Source organism: Aphelocoma coerulescens, chromosome 1 (assembly GCF_041296385.1).
Source record: "Aphelocoma coerulescens isolate FSJ_1873_10779 chromosome 1, UR_Acoe_1.0, whole genome shotgun sequence".
NCBI classification, from domain to species: Eukaryota; Metazoa; Chordata; class Aves; order Passeriformes; family Corvidae; genus Aphelocoma; species Aphelocoma coerulescens.
This window is the reverse complement of record NC_091013.1, coordinates 21191282-21212855: the sequence shown is the minus strand read 5'-3', so window position 1 is coordinate 21212855 and position 21574 is coordinate 21191282. Positions and strand designations below refer to the sequence as shown.

General features: G+C 37.5%; 1 protein-coding gene across 2 annotated transcripts in view; it reads right to left on the bottom strand.

Annotated features, from left to right (window-relative positions):
• ANOS1 (anosmin 1) overlaps positions 1-21574 on the bottom strand; it is a 133921-nt gene that overhangs the window by 37585 nt on the left and 74762 nt on the right. For both annotated transcript variants that reach the window (XM_069003861.1, XM_069003865.1), the window contains exons 5-7: positions 16927-17111; positions 10129-10258; positions 714-916 (exon numbers count right to left, since the gene is read on the bottom strand). In XM_069003861.1, the coding sequence (XP_068859962.1) occupies positions 714-916; positions 10129-10258; positions 16927-17111 (518 nt within the window). The remainder of the gene's footprint in view (positions 1-713; positions 917-10128; positions 10259-16926; positions 17112-21574) is intronic.

The window sequence follows — 21574 nt, the reverse complement described above, 5'->3', positions numbered from 1 at the left end:
CACAGTGCAATGGGCAGCCAGAGCCAAAACACAGTGTTAACATTCTCACTATCAAAAGCACTGAGAATCAAGTTATGTCTAACTAATTTCTATTATTTCTATCTAATTATTTCTATTAACTGCTTTAAAATAATATGCAATTTGCTTATGGATATCATAACAAAAAGCTTTCCAGTAAAGCAATATTTAATACATTATTCAAGAAACTCATAGGAAGTTGCTGCTAAGGAAATATTGCCAGATCTTTGGAACAGCAGTTTATTTAAAGAGTTTTGGGTATGTTTTTCCCTTGGACCTATACTGACTATTTAACGATCACTCTCTATGACAGTGTCACAAGATTTATTTGCAGAGTGAAAGAACAATGTGACAGATGATGTCAGGCTTTTTAAATAAAATAATCGTTAAGAAGCACTAACTGAATAAGGCTAAATTTAAATGATTAACAGATTAACTTTTCATTCATCTTTCCTGAAAAATCTTATACTATTTACCTGTATTCTAAGGCAGAAGTTTACTTCTCTCCCAGCGTTCAGTGTAAGAAAAGGATTGAGAGGTCAAAAGTGTCTATGGGCTTCATGATATTAAAAATTAGGACCACTACTTTACCAGTGGCTGAAATCATTGCAACTTATCACACATTTGATACTTACACTCTGTTTTGTGTCAGAAATAAACTGTATTTCTGTCCCATTTACTGATTTCTTTCTTACCCCATCAGTAATCTTCCTTCTCTTTTTTTTTGCTGGGATTACATATTTGCTGTATGTCCAGCTCCAGAAGACTTTGTAGTGGTGCACTGGGATATCAGGCTCTTCTGGAAGATCCCAAGTAATCATTGCATTTACACTCCCATCATTGTTTGCACTGATATTGGCAATCCTGATATTAGATGGAGCTGGTGGAGCAGATGGATCTGGAATTTAAAAAAAAAAAAAAAATATTCTAAGGTCAAAATTATCTTCAGTGAGGTAAAGATTATCTTCATCTCATGTATTTATGAAGCATTCAGGAGCTGGATTAAACATTCTAAATACCTTGAGGAAATTTCAGGCAAAGACTTCCCATAACTGATATGGCTTGTTGTAAATTCTAGAAATTCAAATTCTACTGAAATAAAAATTATGAGTTAACATCTAGTTTGCCATTATTCTGTGTTAAAAATGTATCTATCAGTTACCCTTCTGTCATTCACTAATTTAAATACATAGTGAGTGTAAAACACTCAGGTTCGACAAGTGACCTTGTAGAGTCAGCACAGAACTGTATGGCTGAAACATTGAATATTTTTTCATTGCCAGATAATTCTCAGATGATAAAATTATGTTTTGACACCTTGAATGTTCCTTCAAAATTCTAATATTGATATCTACCACCATGGGACATAAACATTTCCTTAGAATAAATATAATTAAAGCACAATGATATATTATGCCATGGTAGAAATCGATAGGATTTTTTTTTAGAATGTCAAAAAGCAATTAGCTACCTCTTTGATTTATTTCACTATTCTGGTTCAATTCCTGGTCAATATCAACTGAGATAGTATTCCTTCAGTTGTCTTTGTGCTGACTCTAGAGTCAGAAAAGAGACATGAGAGTCAGAGGTTGAATATTCAGAAAAGATTCAATATTGAATCTTTTCCAGCATTGAATGTAGGTCCTCCCTGTGGACTCACTATAAAATATACTGCCCCCAAATAATGTGAATCAATGGAAATTTTGCAACCAAGCTTCTGAAAGTCCAATTTGCTGTTTACCAGCTCCTACTTTTTAATCCCACTTTTTCATTTCTACCTTTTTTTAAATGTCTGTGGTAGCCAAAAATTGGTGACAAAATACAAGGAAACTGCAAAAACAAAATTTATGTAGAAGTAAGCAGTGAGACACAAAACAAAAAAAATTAAAAGTATATCAGAAGAGTACTTCTAGCCATATGAGCCATCACTTATTTGCCAGAAATAAAACTGGAGGTGTGAGGAGGGAACATCACACATTCATTTACTGTATGGTTTACCTTATATTATTTTATGTTAAATGAGCTGTTAAATAAACATTCCAAGCATACTAAATCAATCAGATAATCCCTACGACAAATGGTCTCACCGAAAAATTCCATCATTTGGTTTATAAAAAAAGACACATTCAGAGTTAATAAAGACAGCATTTCTCTTTTAAAGATCAGCAGATGTGAAATAATGACTTCTTCGTGTTATTGAACAGGACTCTTGCTACAATAACAATGGATGCTCCTGTTTCCTCACACATGCCATTTTAGTTAAATAGTAATGGATGTCCCTGTTTCCTCACACATATAATTCAACCTAACATTTGGCCATAAAATTTACAAAGCATACTTAAGAATTCTGGAAATTTAACATAGTTTCCAAATAGTAAGAATGCCTTACTTCTCACTTGTTTTTTTTAATCCACTAGCAAGTCAGTTGCTTTTATTTTTCTGGCTTTGGAGAAGCACTGCTGTTACACTTATTTCCTTACCTGTGAAGTTGCCAACCACTCCATCTCAAAGTATGCCAAACTATTAATTCCAGAATTAAAGAAAATTTAGCTAAATGGTTCGTACTATTCTCTCATACAATTTTTCATTTACTTCTATTATTTAATAAGTAGGTATAAAATGTAATTTAGGGACAATAAATATAAACAGAATCGTCGTTTATGTATCTAAGACCTTTATTAAGCATTCATCTTCACCGATTTAAAATGTCAGGGGCTTTTTTATGTTATATGGCATTATATTAGGGAAATAAAACATTTATAACCTGAAGTGCAACATGATCATATTACTGTAGGTGAATTATTCAGGTTATCTCCCAGAAGTACTATGCATCATGTATTATGTATACAAAACATATGGGATAAAATTAAAGTGTTTCAGAGAATATATCTTCCCAAGTGATCAGATAAAAGCAAAAATAATTCAAACTGTAAAATATGTTTGTCTTCATTCTTCCTCTACAAGAAATAGAGAGTCATTTAAAAAAAGATCTAAAAGTTAAATGAAACAGCTCTTCTGGACAAAGTGTATTACAGGATTAAAAACATTTTGAAGTTCTCGTCACCAATTTTTTGTAGGTCTAAAAGCAAATGACCAAATTTAGATTCTTTCTTTCAAATGTTTGTATCTCCATTCCAGCAAAAGAAACCAGTAAGGAAGAACTATGTGTGCACTGAAACCAACAGATTGTTTCTTCTGAATTCTACAGCAACAGCATATCACCCTGTAATTTTTATACCTGCATAGTTTAGTGAAAACATTACTTTATCAGTAACATGTCTTCTGTGCTCACTAGACACAGTCCAGTCAGCAGACAAAATGCTGATTCACATTTGAAAGAAAACATATTAGCATTTCTTCTTTTCTGTGTGAGAATACAAACATTGCATTAAAAGCTACTGGGTAATTATAGTTAAGGATAGAAAGAATGTCCTATTAGAAGGAATATACATGTGAAACAATACAGCAGTAGCAGATATTTTCCCGAGTGCCCTCTTTCTTCAAAGACTCTTTTGCAAGCCTCTCAAATGTCATCCACAAAAATGCCTTTGAACAAGAATGGTGGTGGTGGTAGAAGACAGAAAGGAGGAGATCTGCAGCTAATGGACATGAAAAGGTGAGACATTGAAAGTAAGACATTTTCTCTAAGAGCTTTATTAAAAAGAGTAGACTAAGCTTAAGAAAATAAAAAGCTATAAAGATATAAAATATCAAAGACAAACAAAACTTTACAGTTTTGCATTTAATCAACTGAAAAAAATCCTGTCTGTACGTATGAATGTATCAGTAAAATATTTCATGCATTGGGGGTGTATTACCTGAAATATTAAGACACTCAGTGAACATTTTATATCAGATTAGGATCCATTCCATATTAAGTGTTTCAATACCACTATATAATTTATTCATCCATTTCAATATATTTCTGTGACACTCATCACTATTACAAGTGACAGAATGATCATTTTGTAAGTTAAGAATCCAAGAATATTAATTGTTACTTCATTTGAAAGGATTTCATTCCACCAGCAAAGCAGACAAGTGAGAAGGAATAGCAGGGTAAGACAATGTGACCTCTGTTAATAGGAAGAGAAACCACAAAACCCCAACCCCACCTTCAAAGAGAACACCCAAAAAAACCCAGCATCCCTTAGGCCTCTCAAATAAACAAGAATCCAGAAAAATCAAAAAACCTGTGATGTGTTTACAAGCATGCTCCTCTATAATGCATGCCAGCCAGTTACCAGATAACAGATTAGTTGGTTTTTTCTGCATTATTGAATGGAAAAGTAATGTTTCTACACGGTGGTCTGTTATGTTATGTCCATGTAGATATTAAAAGCACTATACAACTTGTGCTAAAATACTTCAAGGTCTAATAACTTGTACTGAATCATAAAGCTTACACACATAAGGTGTTTGTTAACCTGACTATAAAGCTGAAGTGATGTTCTGCTGACTATAAAGCTAACAGCCATTCTACTGTTAGTCTTCATATACCTGCGATCCCCTTGACTGACTACCCACATGTATAATTCAGATACACGGACGTAAAATTACTGCAATGGAAACCGCTGCCAGTTCTTCAAGTGTGAAGTACTGAAACTTTATATACATGAATTTATCTGAGTGCTAAATCAAATTCTTTGGTTTGCAGAAAGAGTGATGCTAGTTGCAGCTTTTCCTTTGCAGTTTATATGACAATGCAAATGAAATAGAAGTCATTCTATATATCCTAGAATTTGGCACAGACAGCTGTCCTCAACTCCAAAAAAATTCTGGTCTCAGCAGCCTGACAAGTAAATCGCTTCTCACTGCTAGAAATGATAGCTTCATTAGGTCAAGGCTGAAGCTGCTGTTCCAGCACATGGGGTAAGTACTGCATTTGTCTGGATTGTGTTTGGCTTGAGTATACCCAAAGGACTTAAATTCCTGTCTTGCTGGCTACTCAGCCATCACAAGCAAAATTCTGTCTCCAGTCCCCAAAAGGGAGGATTTCTTGCTGCAAATAAAGGAAAGAAAGAAAACTCTCACATAATCACCATTTCGAAATGCACATCTTCCCACACTCACATTTGTGAACATAGTAACAGTTTATATTTTCCAAAATTCTTTAAATCAATAGGACCTGGAAACACTTTTGCAACCTTAAAAAACAGTGTGGGCAAGCTATACACAAGTCACGTCATACACTGCTGCAGTGCATCCACTTTGTCTTTCAATGTGGCAACTGTAGTGAAAACAGTAAATGATTTGGAATAGGTATGAGAGAGGGGAAAAATGACATCGGAACCAGAATTCTCATTCAAGCTGTAAAGGTGAGGGCAAGTGTGACAATAATTTAAACCTTTTTTATGGAGCTTTTTCCCTGCCTTAAAATAGATCTCCCATTGCTATCTTTCAAACATGAGACCTTCCAACTCTAAAAGTCTGCTCAAGCTGCTCAACAGACAAGTTTCCAACCATTAAACAGTTCCACGGTGTAAGCAGGAGGACTGGCTCTGCCTGATGGAAATGGCACACATAAACCAGCTGTGCAAGAGCATAAAAAAATCATTGGTCTCAAAGGAGCAACAGAAGGAATTTTATTGCCATGAGTGGGTGTCTGTTCTGGTTTTTCTAACACTCAGTAACGTATGCATGAAATCACATCCAGCATGGTACTTATGGGCTGTGAAAATAATGTTGTCTGCTCTCTTTTGCTTGACAATCTATCCAGTGTATGCTGGCAAGTGCCTTCATGGTGAAGATAAAAACCTTTAGCAGAGGAGGAAGGGTCAGATGGTTTGGGCTCATTGTGTTGATCTTCCTGTCTCTGGAAATGACACAGTACCTACCTACAGACCAGTGAGGTAATATATGATATAGAAATGCCTAACACTGAGTCCTAGAGTTAACTGAAGTCCCTGTTACCGAGAGTTCATTCTCATCACAAATCATAAAAAGCTAGGAAAAAAATAGCCTAAGAACGCTGAACCAAATGCAACAAATTAAAAATTGTATTACTAGTGCCAAGCAGCTTCTTACCAGTTAGGTTAGGCAATGCCTGCTTATTGGATGAAAAACACAGGTAGTTTTCATCCAAGGAGACTAATTTATGGATTGTAGGAACAGTTCTCTCCTGCTTTCAGAAGAAAGGAAACAGCTTGGAGAGAGCCAGTCTAAACATGAAGAGAAGGATATTTGTATCTTTATGGATCAAAAATCTCAGGTATTCAGTTACCTTTATTTATTGCTGTTATTGCAAATTGTTGCCACTCAAAGATAAAAAGGAAAGCACACAAAATTTAAAAACCCTGAAAAGAGAAGTGTAAATCTATCAAAATAGCAGAAAATTTTGATCAATTTTAGCTGACAAAATCAATGTAGAAGTCCATGTGCACAGTCCCACTTATATGAAAGAATCCACTTTCTAGGTGCAGTATTCACTTAATTTTCCAGCCACTCCACCAAAGACAGACATAATCCCACCCGTGTTTCTCATAATTTTGGAATCTCATTTTGGCAAAACAAAGCATCACTTTATTCCCTGTGAAGGGTCATGTCAGACAAGCACATGCAAACCCTTCGTTTCCTTTATAAAAAATAAATAAACAGCATTAAAAAAAAGATCTATGACTAAACTTTGAATATTTCAAAAATTCTCAGCTGTGTCACTTTATTTATTATTTACAAATTAATGCCATAGATGAACACATGAGGCAGTGTAAAACAGCTAATAAACCTTCACCTCAAATGTTCACAGTATAAGAGCATCAAAACCTGCAGTAGATCAGACCACAAAACACAACTAGATGAAGAATGGCAAGTTGAAATGCTTGATGAAATACTCTTGTTTTCCTGTTTTTGTCTTTTTCATGACTGGGAAATTAAATTATTTTGGAAAATATGGAGCTTTATTTAGTGATAGAGAAGTTAATGGAAATTACCTCAGAAGACTTAACATCATTTTGAATAAAACAAAACTTTATTTTGCTGTGTCTACTTAGAGATCATGTTTTTTGCACTTTCAAAAACACAAAACAGTATAAAACAGTATTGTGGTAACCAGACAAGAATTCTCTCTCTGAGTAATTACAGCAGGTTTTTGAATGTTCCTCTTAAGAGCTTAAAATATTTAGTGACAGAGACTTTGTGGTGCCATACTTCTCCCTAGATTCAGATTAAATATCATATTTATCCTCCTTTAAAGAAAAAAACAAACCCAAATAATTTGCTATTCATTATAACTTATGAGCAATTGGTAAAAGTTCAGTATCTTGCGTGAGAAACTGCCTTAGGAATTCCTGTCATGTTTCCTGATCAAAGGGTTTATTTTTGAAGAAACCTTCTGCTAAGCCTGACCAAGATAATAATCTTCTCTTGGTCTTGGCACAACAGGGTGAAGTCAAACACTGATGTGAATTTCTGTCCACACTTCACACAAACATAGCACAGAAAGGCAGCAAGTTTCCAAAGGTGACGTGCCAAAATCCCCTTTTCTTTTCCAAACTGGAGGTTAAATGCGCCTGTAGGAGCTCAGCAGGAGCCAGTAGATGCTGGCACTCAGAAAACTAGGCACATCTGAGCAGCAGTTTCTTGCCTCTCTACCAGGCAGGGCCTGCCACTTCCCACTGAGCTCCAAAGTAATAATTAAATGTTAGTGTGAGACTGTAACTGTTACCACTCTGACTGCCTACCTGGGGACGTGGAGGCTAAAAGCTACCGATCGAAGCATCCCAGTATCATTCCCCGCAGTCAGCACCCAGCAGCACCTTCACGTGAGTCACCTAGAGTGACTACACACTTCATCTGGAAAATATGACATCTTTGTAACAACCACTGACAGTTCCACAGCCCCTAGAATGGCCAAATGAGCTGCCAGCCTAGGCTGACTGGGGCTATGAAGCTGATAGCTAACTGAACTCCCTGCTGCTTGTCTGTCAATTCACAATCCTCTGCCAAGGGCTGGAGTTCAGATTTGAAAATAGTTATTTTGAGAGTTATAGAAGCCTTCTGAAGAATGCTGACTACATACTTTCTGCCATTATCAAAATTTTGGTTTATTAGGTAAGAGCATGCAGAGGTACTACTGACTCCCACTGCCCTTGTCACAAAGTCCTAAAAGTGCTCTCCACCTCCACTAGACAGCTGTGAGCAGTTTTCAAGGAGAGCAAGTGCTTCAGGGGTAGCTGCAGAGGCCACAAGAGCACTCTGGTACTCATGTAAGGATTTCAAAGCCACAAGTTCCTGAAACACAAATTACTGCCAGCTGGAGGCTATTCTGAAGAAATACCCCTATGTGCTTATCCTGCTCTTACACTTTTATCCAGAAACCCACATCTGGCTGGGGTCAGGTTCTGGGCTGAAGAGACCTTCAGGATGACTTACCATGGACATTCTTACATTCATTAGCAAGGATGGTATTTTAAGAATGGCTAGCACACTCAGCAGGGGATGAACTTTTTTGAAAGTAATACAAGTCCTGCCTGAAAATGTCATGTTCAAGCCAAAACCTCAGTGCTACCATGATATACCTTTATGTAACTACAGTAATAGTGGTTTCAAGCAGAATACTTGGAAAATATTCACAAACTCAGTAAAACAACCGCCAGTGATCTCAATTTAAAAGAAAGTTGGTGCCAGATTCAGCAACTGCTGTAGCTGCTGAAGTGCTGTTCAAGAAGTAAAGAGAAAAGTACTGCTGCTGAAGAGTCCTTACAGTAAGCTCAACACAGCTCGAAGGAACTGTACTATTTTATGTGACTGAAATGGTATGCTACTTAAGTATAATAAATTCTTAAAATAATACTTCTTTTATACATGAAAAGGTTTGTGGTCACAGAAGTAATGGGACAGCTATGCCAGCCAACCTTCCTACCACAAATATGGTTAGAGCACCAAAAAAATTATTAAGGCTAATAATAATAATATACTTATTCAGTAAGTGATTAAACCTTCCATACCAGCAAAAGTACTTGCATCCCTTTATAAATACACCTCCAAAACGATTTTTTTCTAGGACTGACTATGGCCAAACAGCAAGCTAAAAGCCAGCACAGGAACCCAAAGATGGCAACTGCCTGTACTGCAAAAGAATGCTGTCAGAAGAAAGAGGAGGAAATACATTCCTCAAAGTATGCAAAGTTACATCAGTGTAAAGATTGTGTCACTACTAAAATAACAAGTCTTTCTATTAGAAACTATTTCTATTAGTAGAGTGAAGAGTGCTGGAGCTCATTCTTCAGCACTAAAGTCAACTGCCATGGCCTGGCTATGCCCACATTATCGCCTTTAAGAGAGGGTGACCACATCCAGATCACCTGTCTAATGGAAATAGTTTCTGTCCTGTGGTAACCCCTATACTACGCCTACAAGTCATCTGGGAAAATTTTTTCTTCATGTTGGTCAAAAGCCCACCAGGGAGAGTGCCAGGAACTCCACAGGATGGGAGAACCGTTTCTATCCATCCCCCAACTACCATGTACTGGTACAGAAATAATTTTCAAAGTTATTTCATTACCCAAACAGTTGCAAAACCAGAACTACCAACAAAAATTCCTACAATACTTTGTGGATCATCAGGCATGCCTTTATAATGAACAGAAACATGCTGCTTTGTATTTATGCCCTTTTTTATTAAGTACTTAAAATTAGTGCTAGCAAGGGGAAAGTTATATTAAGAGGGTCCAAAGTTCCATCAAAACAATGCTGCTACAATTGTTTAGATACAGGCAACAAAATATTCCAGTACTCTACTAAACATATGATAATAACCTATTTCTCATAACTAAAAAGAAAAAAAGATAAACCTCTTGGATTAACACAGTGAAACCCAAGTTCCTTCATATTTCATGGTCAGGGTCATGTAGTTTGATACTAATCACGTGGAAAACATTTCAAAGGAGTTTTATTCAAGGATACCCTTACTGATAAAAGAATAACAACACTTCAATTTTCAATTTGTTTGCTGACTTCAAACAAATCTCACACCGTTTCTAAAGTCAATGGCAAAACTACTCAAGAACCCACCTGTTAAAAACCTTCTGCCACAAAAGCAGGCAGATCAGGCTGCGCTCCAGTTGTGAGTGAGAGGAAGGTGAGTACCAGAACACTTGAGGGAAAGCTCACCTTTGGAGGAACGGAAGTGCTTGCTGGGTGCTGTGAAGCCCCTGGTCCCGTGCACGTTCACAGCAGCCACGCGGAACTGGTACCACCTGCTCGCTCGGATGTCCGGCAGCCGAACCCGCTCGTCCGTAGTCTGGTGGGGAAAATGTCACACTTACATTGGCTGTTCTGGTTACCTATCATCTGCTGTGCCACACCAGTCAGTCTGGCTGAGGACACACTGGCATCACAGGCTGTATGCAACCACCCCACCTGACTCCAGCCATCACTCTGCACTGCAAAGCATTTACAGCTGTGAACAAAATCCAATTTTACAGTGCATTGCAGGTCTCTTCTGGAAAACGTAGCCTTTAGAAAACGGGTGAAGTTTTAAATTCACAAAATTAGTTTTGCAGTTATCACAACCTTCACCAGTGTTTAGGGTCTAACTGTGTCAGGTGTTGATGTTTCAGGGAACTCATTGCCCCAGGTCACAGGACTGATTTCTTCAATTCTCAGTCCTCAGAGAATTAGGGGTCCAAAATATCTTAATGAAATCCACTGCTGTGAGAATCCATTTTTTCTAGGTCACAGGAAACACAAAATTCTCAGGTAATGAATGTAAGCCTTCATCACATCTTTGGCACTTATGTCAAAAAGACACTTACAGCCTTAACTCTTCCCTGAAGACCTTTCTCAGGTCATAGGAGCTGACCTTTTCTCCAACAACACCTACTGAGATTGCCAGTGTCATGAGTTCAATTTCCAAATTCTATGGGGAGAACCACTGAAATATGGGATAAGCATAGATACACTCTGAACCTTTTCAGTAGGAAGTGCTTTACACATTCTTACTCTGAGCCCTGCCTTCCTCTGTTTTTTTACCCCATTAAACTTTTGAAGAGCTATGTTTTGCATTTTTTTCTTTTTTTTTTTTCCCTAAGGTACAAACACCAGAACTGAACACAGCCTCCTGGTAACCACTGAATCACTTCCAAGTACAGAAGATGTAGCATTTTTGTAGAACTCATCAAAAACACATCCACTCGGAAATTTTACTTTTACAATTACCTCTCAATTACTCAGTTTTCGATTTACTTTAGGATGTCATGTTTACTACATTTTGATTTAATTTTTTAATCAAAGTAATGCACAAACCTGAACCAGATGTCATGTGTATGTCCAAATATATTATACAATCACTACTCATTCCCTTTACTGACCAAACATGCAAGCTTATTAAAAATGCCATTATATCAATTTGTTTTTACAAGCTCTGTTCTATACAACTTCAAGAAGCCACCTTCCCTGTATAAGATTCAACATTACTTGTAGTGATACTGAGTAGTTCCCAAAAAGAGGCACAACATAACTTCTGTTTTTTGCTTCCTTTCAAACCTGTGTAAGAAACTAGCAGCTGCTGACATAATTCAGATAGCCAGAAACTGAGGAATTTGCTTCAGCTCTCCAGCAATGGCATTTTTAGAGCCCTTACAAATAAAATTTGTAGGTGCTAACCTGCACTTAGTCTCTTCATCTCGTAACAAACAAAATGTAAGGAAACAGGTATCTCCTTTGTGTGTGAATGTAAGGAAAAGAGAGCCTTTCTAAACCATATTATTGACTGTTCTCAGACTGCTAAGTGTTGTAGACTCTGAGCCCATCATATATTGCTGCTACTCAGAGTCCTTCTCCATTCAGACTACCATATTTGTATTCTCAACTTAAGCAGGGATAACAGTCCTGACATTGCCTGCCTCATCTCCTTTCCTTTTTCAACTTTTATGTTACCTGTAGAGTGAGGTTTCCCCCAGGGAAGAAAGAGCCTACCTGAATCAACTTTTGTTATTATTTTCATTTTATGGAGCACTCAAATGTCATTTTTTTCCAAGAGCCAGGTCCACATACTCAAGAACTTACAAATAAGACACAACCGTGAACTGAATATAAACTATCGCTATTAACAGAAAAAACCCCAAGGATATATTCAGGCTACTGCTGCAACTGAAAACAGGACCTGGACCAATATCTAATAATAAATAACTAGTTACAGTTTTGTGGGCTTTTAAAAACACATTTGCTGAACTTTGCTACAAGGCAAGCCTAATCTGAATAGACTTGATCCCAAATTCCCCAGCTAAGGAATCTTGTTTGTCACTGGCATCAGCTCAGCTATTCTGTTGATTAAAATAAAGTATTTCAGTTGTGTCAGTTTCCTGTGGCAACCATGAAATACTGAAAAATCAAATAAATTGTCCATCCATAATGCCAAAATTATTTTAAGTTATGAACATGCTTTGCATCTATTACTTCCATCATTCATTTTGTTGGCCAAGCTCCTGCTAAGCTCAATGGCATGCAGGAGGTCTACCTCCAACTCACTCCCATGACATAAACTACTTTGGCACCTCTAAGTATCCTTTATATAGAATTAATAAATTTCAAGAAAGAACTAAGTACTACTGAGATATCTTACACTACCTTAATGCTATATCTAGTTTTTTTGATGTTGTTTAATTGCTTTAGTTTATTTATTTCTCACTACTTAAGCATGTTTGGGGTTGCAATCATAATATTCAGAGTCCTTTCAACATCTTTCACATTAAAACCCACTAAAAGCCATGCGGAGTGGTACTAAATAACTAATGGTCAAATTTCATCACACACCTAAAATTCTGTCTGAATATAAGACCAGCCTGTAATCTTAATGTCATAACCTGGACAATATACATAATAGCTTGACATTCCTTCTCAGGAGCTCATTTTAGGTCCAAGGGACAACAGGACACCTCCAGTGGCCAGAAAGAAGAAAGAGGTTGTGAGAATTCTGGCTGAGACTTGCCTAGAGCTGCTCCATTTAGGAAGCACTGACAATTCTACTCCTCTTCCAGCAGCTCTTAACTGTTTAAATCCTGAGCCCTTTCCTGTAAGTAGTCCCCTCATCCTTGTCCTTCAAAAGGGTATTATCTGTTATTGTCTTCAACATACCTGCAGTAATCTCCCTCTGCTGCTCCTACAACTGAATAATGATTAAAGTATTTGCCCATCTTGACCTATCTTCAATCCCATCCTTTGTATGAGAGGCAGGGGAAGATATTCCCTAGAACCTTGGTTGGTTCATGCTATTTAGAACCAGAACATGTTATATATTTACACGCAAAACTGTTCCTTGGAGACAGAAAGGCTGAAAGTTAAAAATTATTTTAAGAGAAAGGTGGGATTGACTAGGACTGGGAGGGAGAAGAAAGAGAATATATGACAGCAGCACAGCAGTCTGACCATTCAGGTGGGATTCTTGTGTCAACACTACAAAGGGGTCAATATATGTAAAAAATTGGTGCACGAAAGTCTTTGCAGCAAAGCCTTCTACAGAGGACTCTCCTCTATCCAAGGGTTACAGTAATCAATGGACTGCTTCACTGCACTCATTCTCTATTTTTCCCCACTGTGAACCCTGGACTCCTTTCTGTAGTGCAAAGGTTTAATAGAAATAGGAGAGTTCAGCCTTACCCTGCTGAGTTCACAGCTCTACACCTTTGGAAACAACACAGTGATATAAGAATTTGCATTTCAGAGAATGAAGGGATACTATCCAGGGTATCACAAAAGCTGAGTTTATGTTTCCTCTGACACAAAAGAAATCTGACAGTGCTGTATCCACTGCTCTATCAAAGGAGAGCAGACCTGCCCTATTTCATGTGAATGCAATCCCACACAAGGTGGGCACTCTCTAAGACTGCTTACCAAAGCCCCTCCTGGGACATGGATAAAGAAACCTTTAGTGTACAGGACTGGTGGTTAGCTCCAGCAGGTATTTCTCACTGTCACGGGCTGAGAACTTTCTTGTGATCCTCAGAAACAGAACTTCAGGTGTTTCAGAAGCTTTAAGCTTTGAAAAAGATTAGCTGCCCACAGAGTTTAGACAATTGCAAGGTGGAGCACTAAGGACTGTCACAATCACGATATCAGTAAATACTCTCCCTTATTTGTTTCAGTAATTAACTGTACTAATAAATGTACTCACAACTCTGTGCCCGTATGTATATAGATATATGTCTGTCTGTGTATACATGACATCCATTCACACAATGGAATGTGTTCTGTCTGAAAAGAACTGATCTGCCATATTTTAATTAACTTAATGATATTATATTAATATGATTAAATACCTGAATTTCCAATGTAAGCAGTAATACTACTATTTTTAGAGAGAATTAGTACCAAACGGAATGGTAAGTTTGTTCACAAGACATACAGTATTCCTACAGGATAATGCAGCAGTTCCTGCTCAGCTGAAGCCTAAGTTATAGTAGTGTAGGAAACTTCACAAACACTTAGGACACCCTACATCATAGCCAACTTGGCCAGCTAGCATCTTAGATACCATAGCTTTTATATTAACCAATGGAAATTAGTCAAATAGTTAATTATATCAAGTTTTCCCCAAAATGTGCATTAAAAATACTAAAGTAAAAAAATCCCTTCCTCCTGAAGTGAAAAATGACTAAAATTGTTTTCAATGTGTTTTCTATCCTTGTGTAATTGGAGAGCAAAATAGACTGACCCTTCTTCCTTAAAAAGAATACATAAAAATGACACAACAAACACAGCACAATATAACAAAAAAACTTTTTCAAAATTATTGTTTCAATACAAAGTAAAAATTTCTGTGAAACATGAGAAATTACTTACAAATTAGATCCTGTAAAGGCAATAGAGAACAGCAAGGTTTTTTTGAAATTTAAACACCTAAATTGAAAATTATAGCCCCATTTCTTCTCGGACAGACAACAAAAATAAAATACTGGATGAGGAACTCTGATAAAATATCATTATATTTCTTTTAAGAGGACGCAGACAATAACTTTGCATAATTATGCTACATATGGGGACAGGCATAGAGAAATTCAGATCCTCATCTACAGCCTGCTTGATCTTTGATTGCTTTTTACACGGTCTCTGGCTTAAGTTGCAGAGTAACACAAGAGCCAGAATCATCTCCCCTGGACTGAGATGCTCTAGGATTTCTCAGCTGAATGGCTGAGCTCTTCTCAGCCTTTGCCTATAATTAAGGTCTCATACCCCAATGTTTTGGAATAATACAAGAAAAAAATCTCAGTTATACAGACAAGAAAAGCCTGGAGGCTGTGCACACAGTCACTTTAGTTAGACTGGATATCCATCCTTGTTGCTGATACTGCAAAATAAATTCTATCGCATTTATTCTATCAAACAAATTTGATTGCCTGGTGGGATGTCTAAAACTACAAACACCATGGAGGTACACCACTCTACAGAGACAGAAATTCTGATTACTAGCATCCTTCAAGGGTGCCCAGCCTCCATGTCCCATAAGGTACACACAGTTCACAATGACAGTCAGGCATCCTGAAGTGTGCTTTGAACTGACATCCCCAGTGGGGTCCATCACACAATCAAATTTGTGTCTCTTGTGATGCAGAAGGGACAGGGAAGTTGTCAGAAAGATGTCAGTCAGAGGAGGCTTCTCCTGCCACAGTGATTAACTCAGACCCTTCTGCCTGCATTCACCAGACGCCAGGAAAGGCAGCTGTCAGGGTTCTTATTGCTCTTGCACAGGAACATGTTTCTGAAACACTCTCTCCTGTAGATCCACTGCAAGGCAGGGGTTCATGTATGTTCGGCTACTGTGGAGTATATACAGCTCATGTTTCCAAAAATGTGCATGGGGTCTGCTCCTGGGATGAGAAATAGCACAGCACTGTGCTCCCTTTGCAGCCTGGATTCACCAGCCATAACAGCTGAGCTTCTACAGTCTGGCACACACACGGTACGGTAACAGTGAGGAGTAAGTCGGATCTGGCACATTTTTGCTACTTGGTATTTTCCTTGTAACAAAGGCAGGAGGTTGTTTCCTGGAATGGAGAATGCAGGTTCAAGACCTGCACCTTCAGCTGAGAGATAATGAGTCACTGTGACTTGATCAGTTTTGGAGATGCTCCCTTGGGCTTGCACAAGCAAAGTTTCCTGCCAGGGTCTGCTCCAGGGGGCTTTTTCTGACCAAGACACCAACATAGTGACAGCTCCCTCTAGCACCACACTGAAGGTAAGAAATTCACTTCTGAGTGTTCAGTGTCACAAGCTTGATGTTATTGTAAGACAGCATTTCCCTACACAATGTGAATTGCGAATGAACACAAATTGTCACGGAATTTAAATCCCTTACTTTATTTTGCGGATGGTTCTACTTATTCTCCCTTTCCTTTTTTTCCCTAGCTATAATGACATTTTGCAGATCTTTTCAAAATCAACATTTTACTTTTCCTGTCAGCGGGGATGAGGGTGAAGCAGTAAGATAAACGATTGGAACTCTGCCATACAGGTGGACTGTCAGCATGGCAAAAAACAGATTGAAACTGGGAAGGAACTAAGTGAAAATTCATGCTCTGTTGGCTGCTTCTCATTTAGAAACATTTGCTCATGAATCTTGCATTTTCAGTCCGGATTGCACTGAGTGATAAGAGCGTGACATCATAGACTTTACTGAATTGGAGAGGGTCACACCTGAAAAAAATAACTTTACAAACAATAAAAGTTTTAGTCTTTTTTTTCACTCTTTTTTTCAGTTTGGTTTGGTTTTTTTCAAAGATAAATACCCTTTTTACCAGCTGCATTTCTTAACTTTTGACAAGACCCACGCCATGCCACGGACACTGTGCAATGAGTCCCACTGGCCTCAAAAGGACTATGTCTCTTATGTGCTTCCTTGAATGGATTTTGGTCTCTAATCCTTTTTCAAGAGATTTGTGACTTTCTGATCCATGTCACTTACAAAGAACTGACCTGTGCCACAGTTTGCCAGTTCGTGGCATCATCCTCACTTGGATGGATTCCTTGATTCCACCTTCTCTGAACAACATAGATCACAGGCTCAATGGAAATATTGAATTTTGAAGACCACTTCACCTCCAGGTCTCCAGAGTGATGTTCTACGAATTTTAACTCTTTCCGGGGTTTCAGTGGAACACCTGTAGTAGGATTGTACAGACAAAAATATATGAGTAATTTACAAGATACAATTAAGCCACTTGTAGATGAAGCTGTATAAAAAAGTAATTTTAAAAAAGACTGTTTGTCAGAGAGAAGGCCAAAAGAGAGGAATGATAAGCATGGAAGTTTCAGAAGTGTTCACAGCTAACCCATCTCTGCTAACATTAACATTTGTTTTTAAAAAAATCTTCAAAGTTATTTCTTTATTTCATTAAAAAACTAAAGGATGTAAAAGTCATAAGCTAAAACTGACTACAGAAAACACTTCCCAAATATAGCTGGGACAAAGATCCCTTTTATCGCCAGCAGAATCATCTATACCTGTTGTTCAGTTTTTCACCCAATTTATCCTTAAATACATCTAATAACAAAATTTCCACAGCATCACCTAGTAGTCTGTTTCACTGCTTATCCATCCTTGCTACAAAAAGCTTTCTCACTACCTTGTTTAGTCTCCTCAGCTGCATCATAAACTCAATACCAGTCCAAGATGTTCATGGATCATGGGGAACAGATTCTTCCTTTTATCTATGAAGAAGCTTTTCATGTACTGCAAGACTGTTATTATGCTTCTGAATGTTTTCTTCTTCAGTCTAATAACCACAGTGCACTCTATTTCCCTTTAAAATCAGTGTTCCCAGACCCCTGTTCACTCTTGCAGCTGTCTCTGGAGACTCTCCAGTTGCCCAACAGCCCTTCTCCAGAGTCAAGCCTAAAACTGGATGCAGACTGTGTCCAAGCTCTTAGCAGCGCAGACCAGTGAAGCGTGATTATTTCATACATCTTACATTAGTCTGATGTACTTAAGAAAGCTGTTTGCTTCTCTGTGGCTGCATGATCTTATTGACTCACGTGCTGCAGCTGTACTGCCTAATGTGTCACTCTCCACTCTCCTCTGAAGAGCTAGGAAAGGTAATTCCAAGACATCTTGGAATAGATAGATCTAACGTATATTGTCGAACTGCTGCATTTCAGAGAAAAATATATCTTCTAAAAATAGCACTGTAATTTCTCATTACACAGTGACACCAAAGGACAGTTATTTCTGTTCTTTATACTGCCAGTAATACCACCTTTTTGAAAACATCTGCAGTAGCTTGAAGGAAAAAACAACCCTTCAAATTTGGCATCTTTTGATTAAATCAACAAATCAAGTGTCAAGATACATTTCTCTAGACAGATGTTAGGAACACTTATATTTGAGTGTGCAGCATTTTTTCACTTGAGGATATGTCACAAATAAGATTCTATGTTGACATATAAACCTTCTTAGCAAGTTATCATATGCACTTTAGTTATTTGGTTATTTCAGTGGCTGTGCACATAAGGCCAGCTGTATACATTGGTTAGATAAATTGTTTCCTACTCAGTCTGCCACAGATGACTGAGTACCAAAATTTCCTCAGGTGAACAACTTTTATATTTTAAGAGATCTTCTTATAAATCTGAGTATACAAGTAGCTCCAAGTAAATGAAAATGATCTTGTAGATCTTCAAGAAACCTAAGATCCACCTGAAAAAAGTACAGTATCTGAATTTGGTTATCACAGCAGTTTAGACCCTGGATATCCTTCAACAGCCTGAAGTCTTAGTCTAACATAACGAACATGACTTTGGATTTCCACAATTGCAAATCCTTCTTTAGTTATGATACACAATAATCCTACAATTTGCATGTTAAGAAAACTTCCATCTGCTTTGCATTAGGGGCAGTTGGATTCACTTGATTGCAAGTATCTCGGCCTCTCCGGTGTTACGTAATCGCGTGCAGATGGAGCGCGGAAGCGCAAACAATGAGAGCACAGTACAAGTGCATTTTAAAATACTTTTGTAGAACCAGCACCATCAGTTTAATATCCAGATGTGAAGATCCAATTACTCTTCAATGTGCCTTTTATTATTTTAAATGGTCAGCTCCTTTTTTCGTGCTGGAACAAATTAGTCCTCAGTCAGCAGTGCTCCAAAGTCTGCATTAGTCCAAAGTCTGCAGTGCTTAACCAAAGAATTCAAATCACTGATCACTGTATGTGTGCAATAGCAAAGTCCAGGAAAAGTGTTTCTAAAGGTGTCTTTCAAACAGCACATCCATCTCTGTGCCATGAAAAATAAGTGCACATTGGTCTGTCATGAAAACCTGTATCTTAAACATTGGTTCCCCAGAATTCCATGGAGGGCTTTATAAAGGGTATGTCCATGGCATCACTACAATTGTAAACACAATTGTGCAAGGACTCAGAGATGGACACTTTCAAAACTGTACACTATGTTTATAATACAAAACTATTTTTCTTTAAGTATGAAAACAGTCATTGTTTATGGGTGACCATCCGACCCCAGTTACCCTATCACAATCTTGCCACATCATCAGATCCTTTGAATGTCCCAATCTTCTCTTCACAATTTACCTTTTTTAACACAGATCTGCAGAGACACTTTCTCAAGTCATTCACTAGTTCAGACAGTGTAAAGAAGGGGGATGAGGCCAATGACAGAAGACTAGGAGAGAACATTTAATATCTTCACTAAAGGGACATAAATATGTGAAGACTACATAACCAATTAGTAATATTCCCAACAGAGATGAAAAAATGCTTGTTACATTAATCCAAAAACATTTGTAATATGTCCTTGGTGGTAGTGTACTTACATGAATTTTTTTTTAGGATTGGACTTTAGCACTCAGTAGCAAATTCAGTTTGGAAATCCAGCAAATCAGACAGGAATTTTCTATCTGCTGTTGTAACTAATCACCAGAGCCTGATCAACAGTAAAACTATAGAAACTTCTGTAGACTCTTAGATTCAATCTGAGTTCATTTTCAAGCTGTGAGTGCTGTCAAAATGATAAGAATAAGTACTGAACTTATTCACTAGATCTTAGTCATGCTTGCAGAGTTTGCTCTTCCTTAGTGACAGGAAGGTCATTTACCCCTGGAAGAAATGAATAGCAAGCCTGCTCCACTTCTATTTGTCTTTTGTTGCAGAAAGACAGGTTGAAGAGGCTAATTAGCTGAATTCATCAGCCGAGAAGGCAGTAGGGTATTGAGCTTGCCCTTCCTCTGCAAGACATATATGCTCTTACAAGCCAGCACCTTCTGCAGATCGGTGATAAGATGTTAGGGAAGGTTACTTCTGCTCCCATTTAATCAGGCCAAACAGAGGAGACCTTCCAGTGTGCAGTTACAGAATGTATCGTACCCTGTCACGTGCTGTGTCAGCTCCAGCAGAATTTAATCTTGTTCTATTTGTTTGTTTGTTTTTACCTTTTCCAGTTGTTACATTTACCGGAATGCTTTGTAGTTGTGGCATGGAGCTTGATCATGTAATCATTGCATGATGTAATGTAAATCATTACATACACAACATGAATGCCTGTTTACCACTCAGGTCATTTGTCTCAATAAGACAAAATAAATAAATAAGTGATTCATTTTAATAACTTTCATTTTGAAAGGTGCTATCTACTGGTGTGTACTAATTCCTTATAGTTTTAAAGGGGCTGCTCTAAAGTGTCCTGCAAACAAGAGAGATTCCCTTCTGCACATACTGAAAAAGAATTATTAATATTTTAGTTAAAATAATGAACTTTAAAATAAATTCACCATCTTCTTTACCTGTTTTATCACATTTCCATCCACAGATGGAAACAAGCATGGATTTGGACCTAAGCCTGGAGCTTAGATCAGAGTTCTGCTGATTAGGCTCCCACAGAGAGTCCACGCTATCTGATTAATAAGTGCATTACTGAATAATATTTACTTTTTATCAATGACATAAGAAGAATTGATTTCTAACAAAAACACCAACTGTGTGGAATAAGAATACGCTGTTCACAAATGCTTATTTTTCTGCATTAGGAGAACATTTTTCAAATATTTCCAGGTATAAAGCTTTTTTAAATTCCAGTAAATTAAAATCTGGAATTTGTCTAAGCAAAAAATTTCTTAGCTTACATGTTCTTTTCAAAGGATGCCACAGAAGAGGTTTTTTCACCAAATCTCAGGACTCAAATAAATTAAAAATGTTTGAATAAGATTGCCTTAGATTTATATATATATATATATATATGGATACTATAATCTCTCACTATGTTGTTCTGTGTTGATTTGTTCTTTTACCAGATTATTTCACAGTTCCTACTTGGTAGTCCCATCTGCTTGCCTTATAGACATAAATGTTTTTTCTGATTAATAGGACCTGAACTATTAAATATTTTCCTGCTATATTCTCTCTCATCTGCATCAAAATAAGTGAGATTTTACCTAAATTGATAAAGTTTCTTCTGCTTAAGATGACTCATCATAGCCACACATTTACATTCCACAGATTTCCAGACATGGGCTTCACAAAGGGGAAAAAAATCAGAAATTTAAACAACATTTCTCTGTGGCTTTCCACCCTGTGACTGTGCAGCCACCTCTCTACAGGCACCTCTCCTTTTT